The sequence below is a fragment of the Chionomys nivalis genome, chromosome 17 (genome assembly GCF_950005125.1).
Source record: "Chionomys nivalis chromosome 17, mChiNiv1.1, whole genome shotgun sequence".
Lineage (NCBI taxonomy): Eukaryota > Metazoa > Chordata > Mammalia > Rodentia > Cricetidae > Chionomys > Chionomys nivalis.
In genome coordinates this window covers 43,273,699-43,287,325 of record NC_080102.1, presented here as the reverse complement: position 1 = coordinate 43,287,325, position 13,627 = coordinate 43,273,699, and the positions used below count along the sequence as shown (strand labels likewise).

Here is a 13,627-nt window from a genome sequence, read left to right as displayed (position 1 = left end):
GCACACTCTACACAGACACAAGCCCCACCCTTCCCTCACACACATGCAAGAGTGAGGCTGCAGAGTTACAAGGAAAATAATGAGGTGCAGTGGCTAAGCTTGGTTGTTGACTTGGCTGAATCTATAATCTTCCAGGAGATGGTCCCCTGGGCAAACCTGTGAGGGCTTATCTAAGTTAAGGCTGGCCTCTGACCATGTCTGGGAGGCCTTGATGATGTTGATATGGGAAGGCCCATCTTAATTGTGGTTGGAACCAAGCACTGGGCAGGGGTCCTGAACTGTGTCACACAGACGAAGCTGAGTGTGAGTGAATGCATGCAGCACTCTCTGCTTTCTAACGGTGGCTGTGATGTGACTCACGCTCCTGCAGCCAGGACTTCCCCACCATGACGGACTGGACCTTTGAACTAAACCCTTCCTCCATCCATTGCTTTAGCCAGGACATTTTATCACAGCAATAGGAAAAGAAACTACACCTATGGTCTCTAGAAGGGAAATGCAAGGCATCCTGTAAGTTGACCAAGGATTTTCAGTCAGGATACAGAAAATAATACACAACCCCCAAAATGATTTTATCAAAACCTAAAGATGTCTGGTAAATGAGCTGATGTGCCAGGCATGGAGAGAGGGCTCCGGATCCATGTCTTATGCAGCATTACTGTGAAGTACAAATGAAGGGCAAGGAGGAAGCATAATATTGAAGAAACAGCACTCTGACGTCAGAATCAGCAGGGTTCACGGGCACGCTTGGTGAGTACCCAATGTGGTAGAGTCGGTTTTGTGAAGAACTTCACCTTTTTCTTGCGCAAACTCACCATCCTTGTACACTGAGCTCCAGGCACTCCTAGGTAAGGGCTCACTGAGTGTGTAAGTGAGAAGGCATGTGCTGTGCATTCTCAAAAGCGGCACAGCAGCCAGTATGGAGACTCCCTGACTTCTCCACAGCAGGTGGACTGACCATTTTCAGGTGACTTAAAGGAGCACCTTTTTTGTTCAGGCAGGAATGTGAATTTTTATGTTTCTCAATGCCATTTTAAAAGAATTTAATTTCGCCTTTAAATTGCTTACTGCTCATTCTTAATGAATCTTTGCAGCCCAGTTACAGAAGGACTTTGTCAGTTTAATATACCTCTATTTTACTGAGCAAAACTCTAACATCAACATCTTGACTCTTCAGCACACAGAGCCGGCCTCAGTGGGTATGTGAGTGAGGTCTGCATTCCCCATCTGTAAGTTGGCAGGTACTCTCCATCTGTTCACTCCCAAGTCAATAGGGTCTCCTGCAGACAGCTCTCCCCAGTGTCCACAAAGGCCAGCTCAGAGCCCCCTGTCCAAGCACAGTGATCCTCCCTTGTTCTCCTTCCTTTGAACTGAGTAAGCAGGAGTCAGCTTCCTGGGACTACGACCTGGGAATTCCCAGCGGTCTGAGCACATTCCTGGGGAGTCACCACAGCTCTACTTGAAGGTCACCACCTGCACCAGGTCAACAATGCCCACTTCAGGCACCAACCTTCTCTGGTGGCCTTCTCACCAACAAGTTCCAGGATAATGGAGCCACTTTCCCCTCTCATTCCTATTCTACCAGGCCACCAACCAGTTCTCAGATTGAATAATTCCTCCCCAAGGAAAGGAAATGTAAATGACTAATTATAAAAGGCAACGGTTCTCTTCTCCTCAGAGAAGCTGTCCTGCTAAGTAATGAGTCCAAGAGTAATAGTATGACTTCAGGGTAGGCGAGTGTGGGGCTGTAATTCAGGAAGTAATGGCCGGCCGACAAACCCTGGCATGAGAGCTGTTAGGGAAATGAACAGACTGGCAAAAGCACAAGAATAATCCCCTAAGAGCCACAGAAGGATGCCCGCAGCCCGGAACTTCAACCTGCACCCAGACCTCGGACACCACAACCACAAAGGGCTGAGACTCCATGGAGGCCAATCCCCAGCCTGCACCCCCATCCCAGAAAACTAACGTTCAAAACAGCTTCATCAGACCGCCTGTCTCCACACAGTCCACTGTGAAGAACCAACCCAGCAGAAACACTTCATACAAATTTCCTCAGTCTACACCACAAGTCATCGCCAAAAGGAAGCCATAGACACTCAACAGCATTAACAGATAGCGCGTGTATCAGAAACACAGCTGAGTTCCAGGCTAGCCTGGGCTATAGAGAAATATCCTATTTCAAAACAAAAATAGAAAACTATAGAGCAACTGAAGAAACTAGGCCCAGATTTTTTTTTTAACTCTACACCTCTTGCTGGTACTTAGGGGCAAAAACAAGTGCCCCTGCATAGGCCTCAAACATAGGTCTGCTGTGTTAGCTGGCAGGAGACCCAGAAGCCTCAGCTTACATTTCGGATGACCACAGGGAGCCAGAGCTAGCAGTGCTTCACCACCAGGCTCTTTTCTTACAGCCTCATTCATTTCTTAAGGCAATTCCATGCATCACAATCACAGACAGGGTCTCCTGGGTGCAAGCATCTGCTGACTGCAAGCCCAGACTCTTTCTACAATGCTCCTTCCTGGGGTGATATTAGGATTCTATCTGGAACTAGGATCTAATACCTCACCACAAAGGTGTAGCCCAAGCTGGCTTCAAACTCAAGACCTTCCTACCTTTGGCAATTCAGCATTTCCTACCAGCATGAGTACCACAACCAGTACAACCAGGTAAGTCCACACAGAAGGCCTGAGCATAGTCAGAACATTCCCCTAAGCCTGCAGATCACTCCCCAGACTTATCTCTAGCGTCCCTTGCCAGTGCCTAGGGCAGCCATTCTCACAAAACCAGGACTCAAGCTGTCCACTGGGCCAGCCTAAAACTGTGCAGTACAGATGCCCCTCATGGTAGGAATTTTAGTTTTTCACTAGCATTTATTAATTATACACAATAGGTTTCGTTATAATGCATACACTGCATTATCTGCCCCCAACACACACAACAAGATGCCCTCCCTCTTCCCAACTAAACTCCTTGTACTTTCACCATTTTTGTATATTTGTTTGTGTTTTGGTTTGGATTTTGTTCTTTTAGTCAGTCTCACTATGTTACCCTCACTGGTCTTGAACTCACGATGTAGACCAGGCTTGCCTTGAACTCTGCTTCTTATACAGGTCATTGTGTCCAACTTTCATGTTGTTGTTGTTAATGTTATTGTTTCAATATGGGCAGGGGGCACGGAGGCCAAAAAAGGCCATGGGATCCCCTGGAGTTAGAGTTAAAGGTGACTGTGAGCCACCTGAGAAAAGCTCTCAAGCAGGGTGCAATATCTCCAGCACACACACCCACAGTAATTTCTTATCCTTTCACACTGACTCCTGGGGGGCAGTAGCCAGAGCTCAAGAGTCCAAAATCTCAATATGATACAGTCTAGGTGGAAGGTGCCTGGGGGCCTCTTAGGAGGATGGGGTTAATGGCTGCATTTTCCCCACTCATCCTATCATTCTGTACCATCATGTCTGGCATGACTGTCTTAAGCAGTGCACAGCTGACCCCTAGTTTTCAATCCAATCTATCTGGCAGCTTCTTTCTTCATAGAATCAAGCATGTCCTCTCACTTTCTCCTCCCTCTGCTGTTTCTCATCTACTTCCATCTCCATTTTCAGTCTGTAGGCTACCACCTACCCTTCCTCTGAGGGTGCCTCTTCCAGTTCCATACCTTTCGCCTCACACCTGCATGTTTGACTTGATTCCTCTCTCAAGATTAGTTTTACTTATTGACTCTAGGAAAGAAGGACTTAGATTCCAAGGCCAAGGTGGGGATACTCAAATTGTAACTTTCTAAATAAAACAAAACAAATATCAACTGCTCAGTCTTCATCTTCTCAGTGCTATCTTCCCCCCAGAGATTCTGTCTGGGTTTGCTCCCACCCCTTCATTTCCTCAGACCCTCATTCAGTCCCTGAATCCTCTCCGGTTGTGCCTAATGGGTTGCAGAATGTGATGACTATAATCTGGCTGCTGGAAGTTCCAGTTAGTTTGTTCAAAGTCGTCGGAGTTGTATTCTGGTTGCAAACTGTGCCTCCACTCTTCACACTTTAAACCTAGGCATACTATGGCCCGCTCAGTCAGTGTACTAGGGCTCCCATCCCTGACGACAGTGATGCTGGAGCTCCCTGCCACATAGGCTCACCGCCTGCTCTGTTGCTGGGAGCCAGGCTGACCCAAAGCTTCCCTAAGACCTTAGAGTATGGAGAAGAAATGTAGTTCCTTGCCTAAACCCAGGAGCATGCTTGGCAAGGCCAGTAATAGCCTGGGGCCAGGGTCTTGGGGGAACTGTGACTTCAAATCCTAGAAACTCAACTCTTGCCCCCATACCAAGGGCTGTGGTTATCAGTCTATGATGCTGTGTACTCAGTCTATGATGACTAAGATATCATGTGTTCTCCTTGTACAACATTGCCGGATTAGCTTCCTGCTGGCTTTACCCCATTGTATGATAGCTTCCTGCTTACTCTGTCCCATTTTCCCCTGCAAACAGTATAAAAGGTGCTACACTTCTTAATAAGTCTGGTGGCATGAGCCATCATCTTAAGCAAGATCACCTGATTGCAAACTTCCGTTTCCTCTTTATCTTTATATCCCCTGGCCTGTCAGGAACCTGGCCCAGATAACTCTGTACTCTCTCTCTCTGACCTCTTCTGGAGCTTCTCAATGAGAGAAGCCATGTGTCTGGGTTGAGAAAGCACGGGTCTCACGCAAAAGCCTTCAGTCACTAGCCAGCTGCTGGGGTTCCCGAGACCCTTTCAAGTTTTTCTGATAGACCAAAGCTGATTGTGTTCCTAACAATACAGGAACACAAAAGACCTTTTTCACTGTGTTGAGATTTGCACTGAAGCACACAGCATGGTGAGTGCACACCAGAGCACAGGGAAGAATCTAAGCAGCACCATCCACCCTTGCTGGCGTTCAGTGCATTCCCAAAGCCCTGTGACTTCAAACAAAAGGCAGTCTTGCTGAAGAACACCCCTCATGAAGTGGTCATCTTAACTTCTACATTAAAAATAAGTCTAATTTTACTAATGACAGTGTTCAACTCTGTCTGGAAGAAGCACCTTTCTAACATTTTGAGGCAGGATGGAGGGCAGGAAAAGCCTTGTGTATGAAGGCAGCTGAGCTATCCTCCAGGAAAGCTCCACACTCTGTAGCTGATACCACCTTCAAGAATCACCACCTTCAAAGGCAAAATGGCTATGCAAACCTGGGACTTACCAGTTATTTTCCCAAAAATGAACAGTTATTCTATCACTTCAGACACTAGATAGTGATTGCTACCAATAACAACATTTGAACTTCCAAGTAGAGAACCTGAATTTTGGAAGATTATCATTCATTACTGTGGAGCTGAGCTGGAAGAAACGATGCTAAGGAATATGACTGGTGATTGTCTAATCAATATGGGAAACCTCTGACACTAAAGCATGGGGGCATGGGACAGCTCTGCTCTGCACACCCCTGTCACTCACATCTCCCAGGGCATGATGGGCATTTCTCTTACTTGAAACATTCTGGGGCAGGAAAACCAAGGCCACAGTGCATCTGCAGACTCTCCTCAAGTGTACTGGCTGGCTTCTAAAAGACCAGCATACTTTCTTTCTGGAAGACTGCTCTTGCTACTAACAAGCCACCAAAGCAGGTCACATATGTTCTACACACAGTCACCAGCATCTCCAGGCAACTGCAGTGGGAGCAGTTTTTCCAAAGTTTGATATCCTCTTGGGCCAATACTCTCTGCTCACCCCCACTGCTATCCTGTCTCCCAACAAGCCCCTGGGCTTCAGATCTGGGCCAGAAGGGCTGTGCTTGTCATACCCACCACAGTGACCCTGAGCACCTGCATAGGCATGCTCATCATACTTTGGAGGAATTAATAGTTAGCAGATCAATTACAAAAACTTGGTGAACTTGATGATGGTGGTACATGCCTTTAATCCCAGCACTGGGGAGGTAGAGGCAGGCAGATCTCTGAGTTGGAGGCCAGCCTGGTATACAGAGTAAGTTCCAGGACAGCCAGGACTGTTCACATAGAGAAGAAAGCCTGTCTCAAAAAACAAAAATAAATAAACAAACAAAAGACACAAAAACTTAGTAGGCACAGAATCTCCAACTGAGGACCATAATAAACCAAACATAGTTACAGCTTATCCAGTGCGTCCAAAACCAAACAAAACACAGTTGCAGTTTTCTACCCTCTCAATCTCAACCTGTGGGTGGCAACCCCTTTGGCAAGCCTCCATCTCCAAAAAAAAATATTTACAGTAGGATTTATAACAGTAGCAAAATTACAGTTCCAAAGTAGTAATGAAATAATTTTATGGTGGGGCTCACCACAACATGAGGAGCTGTATTAAAGCGTGGCAACATTAAGAAAGTTGAGAACCACTGCTCTAGAATCCGCCCTGCAAAACAATTCACTCTACCCTACTTGAGCAAAGCAGAAGCATGGGAGCCATGGGGAGTCCAGACATAGGCTCCTTCACAGGCTGTATAACCTGAGGCTGCCCTGTCTCCCTGGGCATCCACCTGGTGCACAGGGTCTGATACAAGGTTCGGGGTCCTGCTGTAGGAGATACACCCAACTCCTGTTTTCCTCCCTTAAGTCTCTGCCTATTAACCACAAAGCCTGTGGCCCTAGTTTGGTTCCTAGTCTGGAGTCCTGAGCCCCTGGAAGACCCATAGAAAGTGTGTGGATGGCTAACACACTTTGATAAGTCAACTTAGCCTTATAGAAACCCTGAATACATGGGTAAAGGCCAGATAGGAACATCTGCATTCAACAAAACCAAAACTGTTTTCAGAGGGCCTCCAACCCAGACCATGGCACAGGGGAGAATTCCAGCAGAACAAAGAATGGAGGAGAGAGAGGTGTGACCTGGAGTGGCAAGTGACAAGCTACCACTGGTAAGGGGCAGGGTCATGCAGGCCCTTGGAGGACAGTAGGGGTTCATTCAAGCCTGTAATTTTTTTTTTCAAGACAAGGTTTTGCTGTAGCTTTGGAATCTGTCCTCGAACTAGCTCTTGTAGATCAGGATAGCCTCGAACTCAAAGAGATCTGCCTGCCTCTATCTCCTGAGTGCTGGGGTTAAAGGTGTGTGCTATCACCGCCCAGCTGCAAGCCTGAATTTTAACAAAGCTTATACCCTTACAGGCTAACCTAAAACAACACCGGCTCTTGTACAAAATGGTCCCAAAGTTTCCAGTCTCTTGGGATTGCCTTAGACATAAGAAATATAGTCAAGTTCCCAAATCCCTAATGGTGGAACAGCTGACACGAGGCTCATGTGGAATCAATCCTAGCTGCATGAGGAAAAGACAGATAGCTACCACCGAGCTGCAAACGTGCCCTAAACAAAGGCGCCAGAGGAGTGTTGTGCCTTCTGCTTGTCAGTCCTGTCAATAAACCCTTTTCCCGACAACAAAGCCCAGGTGAAAAATGAAAGGGCAGCATTGATCTCGTTGTACAGCCATCTTATTTACAAACAGAAGCCAGATAATCTTGGATTTAAATGGCACAAGTCCCATCACTCACAATGAGAGGCGCGACAATGATAATTTATAAACTTTACATTATAGTTCAATCCCTTCTCTTAAAAGGGAAAGGCAAAATTCTGAAGGAGTAAAAAATATGAAAACATTAACAAAGGAGAGAAGTGATGAATTGATGCTTGGCCCAAAACATGTCTCTAGTGGGCACATTTGTCTTTACAAGAAACAAAATAAGTCAAGAGCCATCTGGATCAGCAGCAAAGGAGAGGTCTCTGCTCTTCAGTTAGACAAGTGGATGCTAATTGCTCCCCATCCACCTCAGGAATGAAAAGCACTGCAAACCCAGACCTCCTTCACAAACCACTTGGCTGATCCCTTTGGATTAAGCCTCGGGGTCTAAGCCACACATTTTTTGAAGCTTTATTTGACCTTCAGGTCCAGTAAATGAGCTGAGACCACTTCAGCAGAAACACCTACTCAGAAAGATGAGGGCTAAGGTGGCTCAGCTGGCTTCCTGATGCCCTGGGGGCTAAGACACCACTTTAGCTAGCGTGGTACAGGCTATGGCCTTCATGTATAGCTTCTACAAGATAAGAATTCCCAGATAAGAATCTTGGGAATTTGGTCCCTCATGACAGTTAAACCCCACTCTAGCCTTCCCCCTCCTCTGTCAACAGTGTCCTTTGGCATCTCGTTTTGCCACACTCAGTCCTGGGAGGCTGTTGCCACTTCTGTGTGCAATACTGAAACACCTGGGCTCCAGCCCACAGTGTGGTCTCCTAGGCATGCCTCATGCCTTGCTCAAGGGCAAAACACAGTGCCAGGTGCAAAGCAGGTACCTAGGAAAGGTATTATGAGCCAAGACCAACCCAAACACTCCACAGGCCTAAGGGCTGGTGTGCCTACTTCACCATTGCTCTACAAATCATCCAGCTCCTGTCCCCGTCCTATCAGCCAACAAAGTACTTTCTGGGCACTGTGCAGGTTTCAACACACAAAAAAAACTAATTACATAAAATCAAGCTGTCATAGGGCTTTTCTGTCAACATCCCAGTCACTAACCCTTGCTTCTGTGGAGACCAACAATGTCCCCACCATGGTGCCCTGGTACCCAGGACTCTAATAGTTGGTGTCTCCCCATGAACCAGGCACAGTGAGAGCAACCCATGCCACCAGAGAAGGACTATGGGCTGCTCACAGGTCTAGCAGGTACAGACTAGAGCCTTAAAGGGATAGGTGTCTAGCAGTTGGCCAAGGACTCATGGCCCAGTGCCCATGTGGTGCTGAAGGCTAGAGCATACAGGCATAAGTGATGGTGAGACCAGAGCATGGGGATCAGACTCCACACACACCTTCCTATTGGAATACTTGGCAGGACACAATGGCTATTCCCAGAACCAGAACGTATGACCCATCTCATGTCTTGTGACCCTGGGGAGGAAGGCTCCACATAGAGAAAGGCCACCTGCTTTTTCAGAATTCAATTCAGAAGCCAGTGTGTGGAGAGTAGCCCAGCGGCCTCCCTCCACTTGGACTGCAGCACGTTGTCTAGCGTTTCCTGAGCCTCTGGAGCCCCAGGCTCACCTGAATGCCATCCAGCAGCTTGCTCATGCACCAGTAGGTGTCAGCCTCAATGTTGCGAAGCACCTCTGCAGGCACACTGGAGACATCGACCTCACCCACGTCCTCCTGGTCTGTACAGAACAAGCATGGAAGATACAAGAAGCAATCAACCATGTGACATAAACAAACAGAGACTTCAACCACGCGCATGCACGCCAGCCTCCCTCCACCACACTTTTCATCACGTTGAATAAATGGCTCATGAGCCTCACACCTCATCACTTAATGGTTCTCAATTTTAATACCTAATTAGTTGCAGATAATTAATATTCTGAATCCACTCCGATTAATTAACATAATTAATATATTATAAATTATTACTGCTAAGACATCTCATATTCTAAAAAGAAAAACCCACCATATATTGCTAAGCCCTAACAGAGTCTGAAAGTTTCTCAGAGTTTTAAAAACTCTGCTTCTAATAAATTTACATATTCATTCAGTAATAATTCCTCTAGACTACTGTTTCTGAGGTAGAGCTTTCCAAATCGCTCTAGGTAAAAACTTCTGTGCTAGCGTCTAATACCCCAGGCAGAGGCCCAGATGAGCTTCAAAGAAGACAATGGTGCTCGGAAATCATTTCCTTCTGAAAGCAGAAAAGACATATGCCTAATTGAAATGTTTCATCAGATATTTGAGCAAACTCATTTTAGACCCTTAGAAGGACAATCACCCTGGAAAATGCACATAAACATTTTAAAAATTGACCATCCATTTATCATTTTATTTGCAAAGACATGTGCATCTTTTTTTTTTTTTTTTTTTTTAATTTTCGAGACAGGGTTTCTCCATAGCTTTTGGTTCCTGTCCTGGAACTAGCTCTTGTGGACCAGGCTGGCCTCGAACTCACAGAGATCCGCCTGCCTCTACCTCCCGGGTGCTGGGATTAAAGGCGTGTGCCACCACCGCCCGGCGACATGTGCATCTTTATAAAGAAAATATTCTTTAAGAAAGAAGCATTTTAGCCCAGACACATTTAGAAAGTTTAAGCAAAGTCCAGCAATGCTAGCAAAACTGCTGACAATTATCGAGAATTCATCCTTTTCCCATCCCCCTCTGTGCTTCAGACAGACCCACTCAGGTAACCTGTCACCACTCTGCTCCCACTGTCGGGGTCTCTAACAGCCTGTGGCATGCAAACAGCAGTGCAGAAGAGGTAAAGAGACTGGAATTCAGGAAGCCCTCAGTCGTACCCCACAGCAGACCTGGGTCAAGTCTGCATTCTCCCAATCATCCTCAGCCATCACTCCAGACCATCTTCACAACTGCTCCCCACAAAGGGCCTGGGCCCCAGCCCACCAGCCTCCTGACCATTCTTAGTGACTTCCTCACCAGCATCTGCATGGCTCCTGGCACATATAAGGATGGGAACACCGCTTTCCTGGTTCTTTGTGTTCAACAGAGGCCAGAAAGGTAATGGAGAAAGGAGTTGTCACATCAGGGTCCCTGAGGAGAAGATTACAAGCAGGCTCTTTGTGCTGACTTACAGAGTCTGGAGATGGTAACAGGCCTACACACAACCAGCAGGAGCCAGCTCTTTGGTCATGTACATCAGTGACCACCAGTTCCCAGCTCACCTGCAGTGATACTGGGTCTGTAGACACCTATGCAGAAATGGTGCTAGTGCCCCCAGTTCTTTCCATGGCACTGCTTAGGTTTACAGCTTTTTTTAAAATTGTGACATAATTCATAACATGAAATCTACTTTCTAAATGTGTAAATAAAGGACCTTCGCCACATTTATATACTGCAAGTACATGCCGTTCTGTGTAAAGAGCCTGTGAGATCACATCCATGAACTCCAGAGCATTTTCCTTACCCCAGTAAGAATCCTTGTACCCTTCAGGAGTCATCCCCTTTCTGCCCTCTTCCCAGTTCTTGGCAGCACCCACCAAATTCCTGTCTGCAGCCGTGACTATTCTGGATGCCATGTAGAGAGGAGCCAACTCCTTGTGGCCTTGCCTAGAATCCTTCACTGGTATGTCTTCTGGATACCTGCATGTGGAGACTGTGCAGGACTTCTTTCTTGTATGTGGCTGAGGAAACAGGGGTGACTGTCTCAATTATGGGGTACTGGAAGTAACAGGTGGCTGGGTTGATGGTACTCTATATGGGAACTATTGCTTCAGCTCCAGCCCTGGGCACAGAGCTAAGTAGGAAAGGCATGTCCCCCAAGAAGTTAATTCATTAAAGGATAATACATATTCAGGGCTCAGAACAGCCCAGGTGGCAGAAAGAACAAGGGTCAGTGACTGCTGAGACCCTAAATGAAGGATGCTGTCACTCCTGTCATGCTGGATCCAACGGATTCACCACCCTAAGAGACTTGATTGTCAACTTTCCCCTTCCCTTGGATGGACATAGGTCAGATTGACAGGCAAAGCTGTAGCACCTCACCTGACCCTTCTGAGTTGCCTTGTGATAGCCACACTCTCTGGCAGCTCTGTCCCCTACTGGCCTGCAGCAATACAAGAATCATCCTCTATGGCCTGCCCTCAGAAGTCCAATTCTTGAAACCGTCTGATCTGGGAACCCTGCTGGCCCAGGAAGCCAGCATTTGATGTGGGCAGACCCTCTGATACAGTCTGAGATTCTGCAAGAGTCTCTCAGGGCTGTAGAGGCAGAGGGTATTACCTCTCTCAGGTGACAGATGTTCTCACTGCAAGGCAGCAATGGGGAAACCCCACAGGCCTACCTCACATCCAGCCCAGTCCCACTGCTTCCCTATCCGCTGAGCTAAACGGGAAAAGTCAAGAATGCAGATGTGGTGTGGACTGCCTTCTCCTGCTCCCAGGGAAAAATGGCTTCAGCAGAACTGATTCCCATCCTAGGAGCAGGTCTGATTTTATTTTCCAGTTTTGGGTCATTGAATCAACAATCACAGTCTGAGGACATCTTCTGAAATGTTTTCCATTGACAAATTGTTTGTCAAGGGCCTTCCAAGAACAAGGACATCTCCTTGGGCATAATAAGAGGGAAACAGTGAGAAGAGCCCTCTCAGACTGCGCGTTCACAGAAGCAACTGGGCGAGCACAGCCTGGGCCTACATGAAATGGGCTCTACATGGGGCAGGCAGAGGCCTTAATATTTCTTAGTCTGTTTAGCCAGCTTATTATTTTATCCAAGGAAATGTCAGCAGCCTATTCTGGGCGTCATTTCTCATAGCAGGTCATTTGTTACTCGTCAATGTAATGAAGTAATGGCATTTAACTCCAAGAAGCCCTCTGCCGATTTGTCTTCTAAACGCCAAGAGAATCAGACTTGCCCTCACTGTTAGAATAAGATGAATACTCTGGACCCCATGGCAGTCACACACACTGTAGATAGACAAGGATGGAGACACAGGCACTTTGGAAGATCCAGGCTGTGGGTACAGATTCAGAACCCAGTGCAGACTGCCAAGACCACCTGGAGAGGTCACCCCCAAAGAAAAGAGGATGATGACCATCCCAGGAGACATGGCATGGGCAGCACCATAGGTAAGACCAGCTGACCTGAGTCCCCTTCCATCTACTCAGAGCTAATATGCTGACCTAGTGACTCTAAGAAGCAGGCAGAGTGTACTGTCATAGGGAAGGAAGACAAAAGGTCATGCTGGAGGAAACTGGAGTGGGGGCCAGCAGGGAAGCCCCATGGATGGGGGCTGAGTGGACTATCAGGAGAATGTCCAGAGCTAGGAAGCCTGAACTGATGCGGAAGAGTTTAGCTCTCCAACCAGCAAACACCCCAGTTGCAGCCATCCTACCCATGTGGAGATGTCATCATCATATCAGTGGGAAAATACATTTCAGTTACGGTGACAGGTAAGAAAAGACAAGTAACCCTAGGGTTCTAAGGAAGAAACATATTTCAGAAGGAAACACTATCGACACAAAGGTAAAGACGGGTAGGAAAGCTGACCTGGACAGTCACCAGTTGGAGGGCAGAGCCCAAGTGAAAATGCACTAGCCAGATGTTGGCCCAGCACAGGGCCAAGGCTGTCGTTAGAGCTGTTTAGAAGCAGATGGCTATGGTGGAAGGTAGGTGATGCACAGTGCACCCCTGGACTCAGACAGGGAGGTTAAACACAACCTTAGCCCAGGACTGGACCCAGGAACCTATGACAGGGCTGAGCACTGTAGGGACTTTCCGAGGTGACTCAGAACTAATGAATTATTAAGTGTTTTTCCTCTGAAATCTGACAGGAATCCAGTTCTTGCTCTTCCACTTAATTATAAAGTAGAATGGAAACACGCAAGTACGCCCTGCTCTGGGGTGTGCCACTCTTCTCCCCACAATCTCAGCACCTTATCCACACAGGACCCAGACTCTGAACCCTATACCATAGGAACAAAGACCCCTCCAAAGTCGAGCAGTTAACGGGGCACAGAAGTTACCTCAGGGAACCTGAAGGAAGTAGAGAAGTGTCTGGACAGCCAGGACAAAGTTCTGTGGTTCCAAGAGGACACCGAGGGAATAGTATGTCAGAAAGAAGCACAGACATTAGATTCAGGGTGACCTAACTCCTTAGATCATGGG

The 13,627-nt window shown here is 47.1% G+C and overlaps 1 protein-coding gene across 1 annotated transcript in view; it reads right to left on the bottom strand.

Moving 5' to 3' along the window:
• The window catches only part of Tbc1d22a (TBC1 domain family member 22A), a 287,690-nt gene that overhangs the window by 134,284 nt on the left and 139,779 nt on the right, over positions 1–13,627 (bottom strand). Inside the window, exon 9 of the mRNA XM_057792580.1 lies at positions 9,071–9,180. Within this exon, the coding sequence (XP_057648563.1) occupies positions 9,071–9,180 (110 nt within the window). The remainder of the gene's footprint in view (positions 1–9,070; positions 9,181–13,627) is intronic.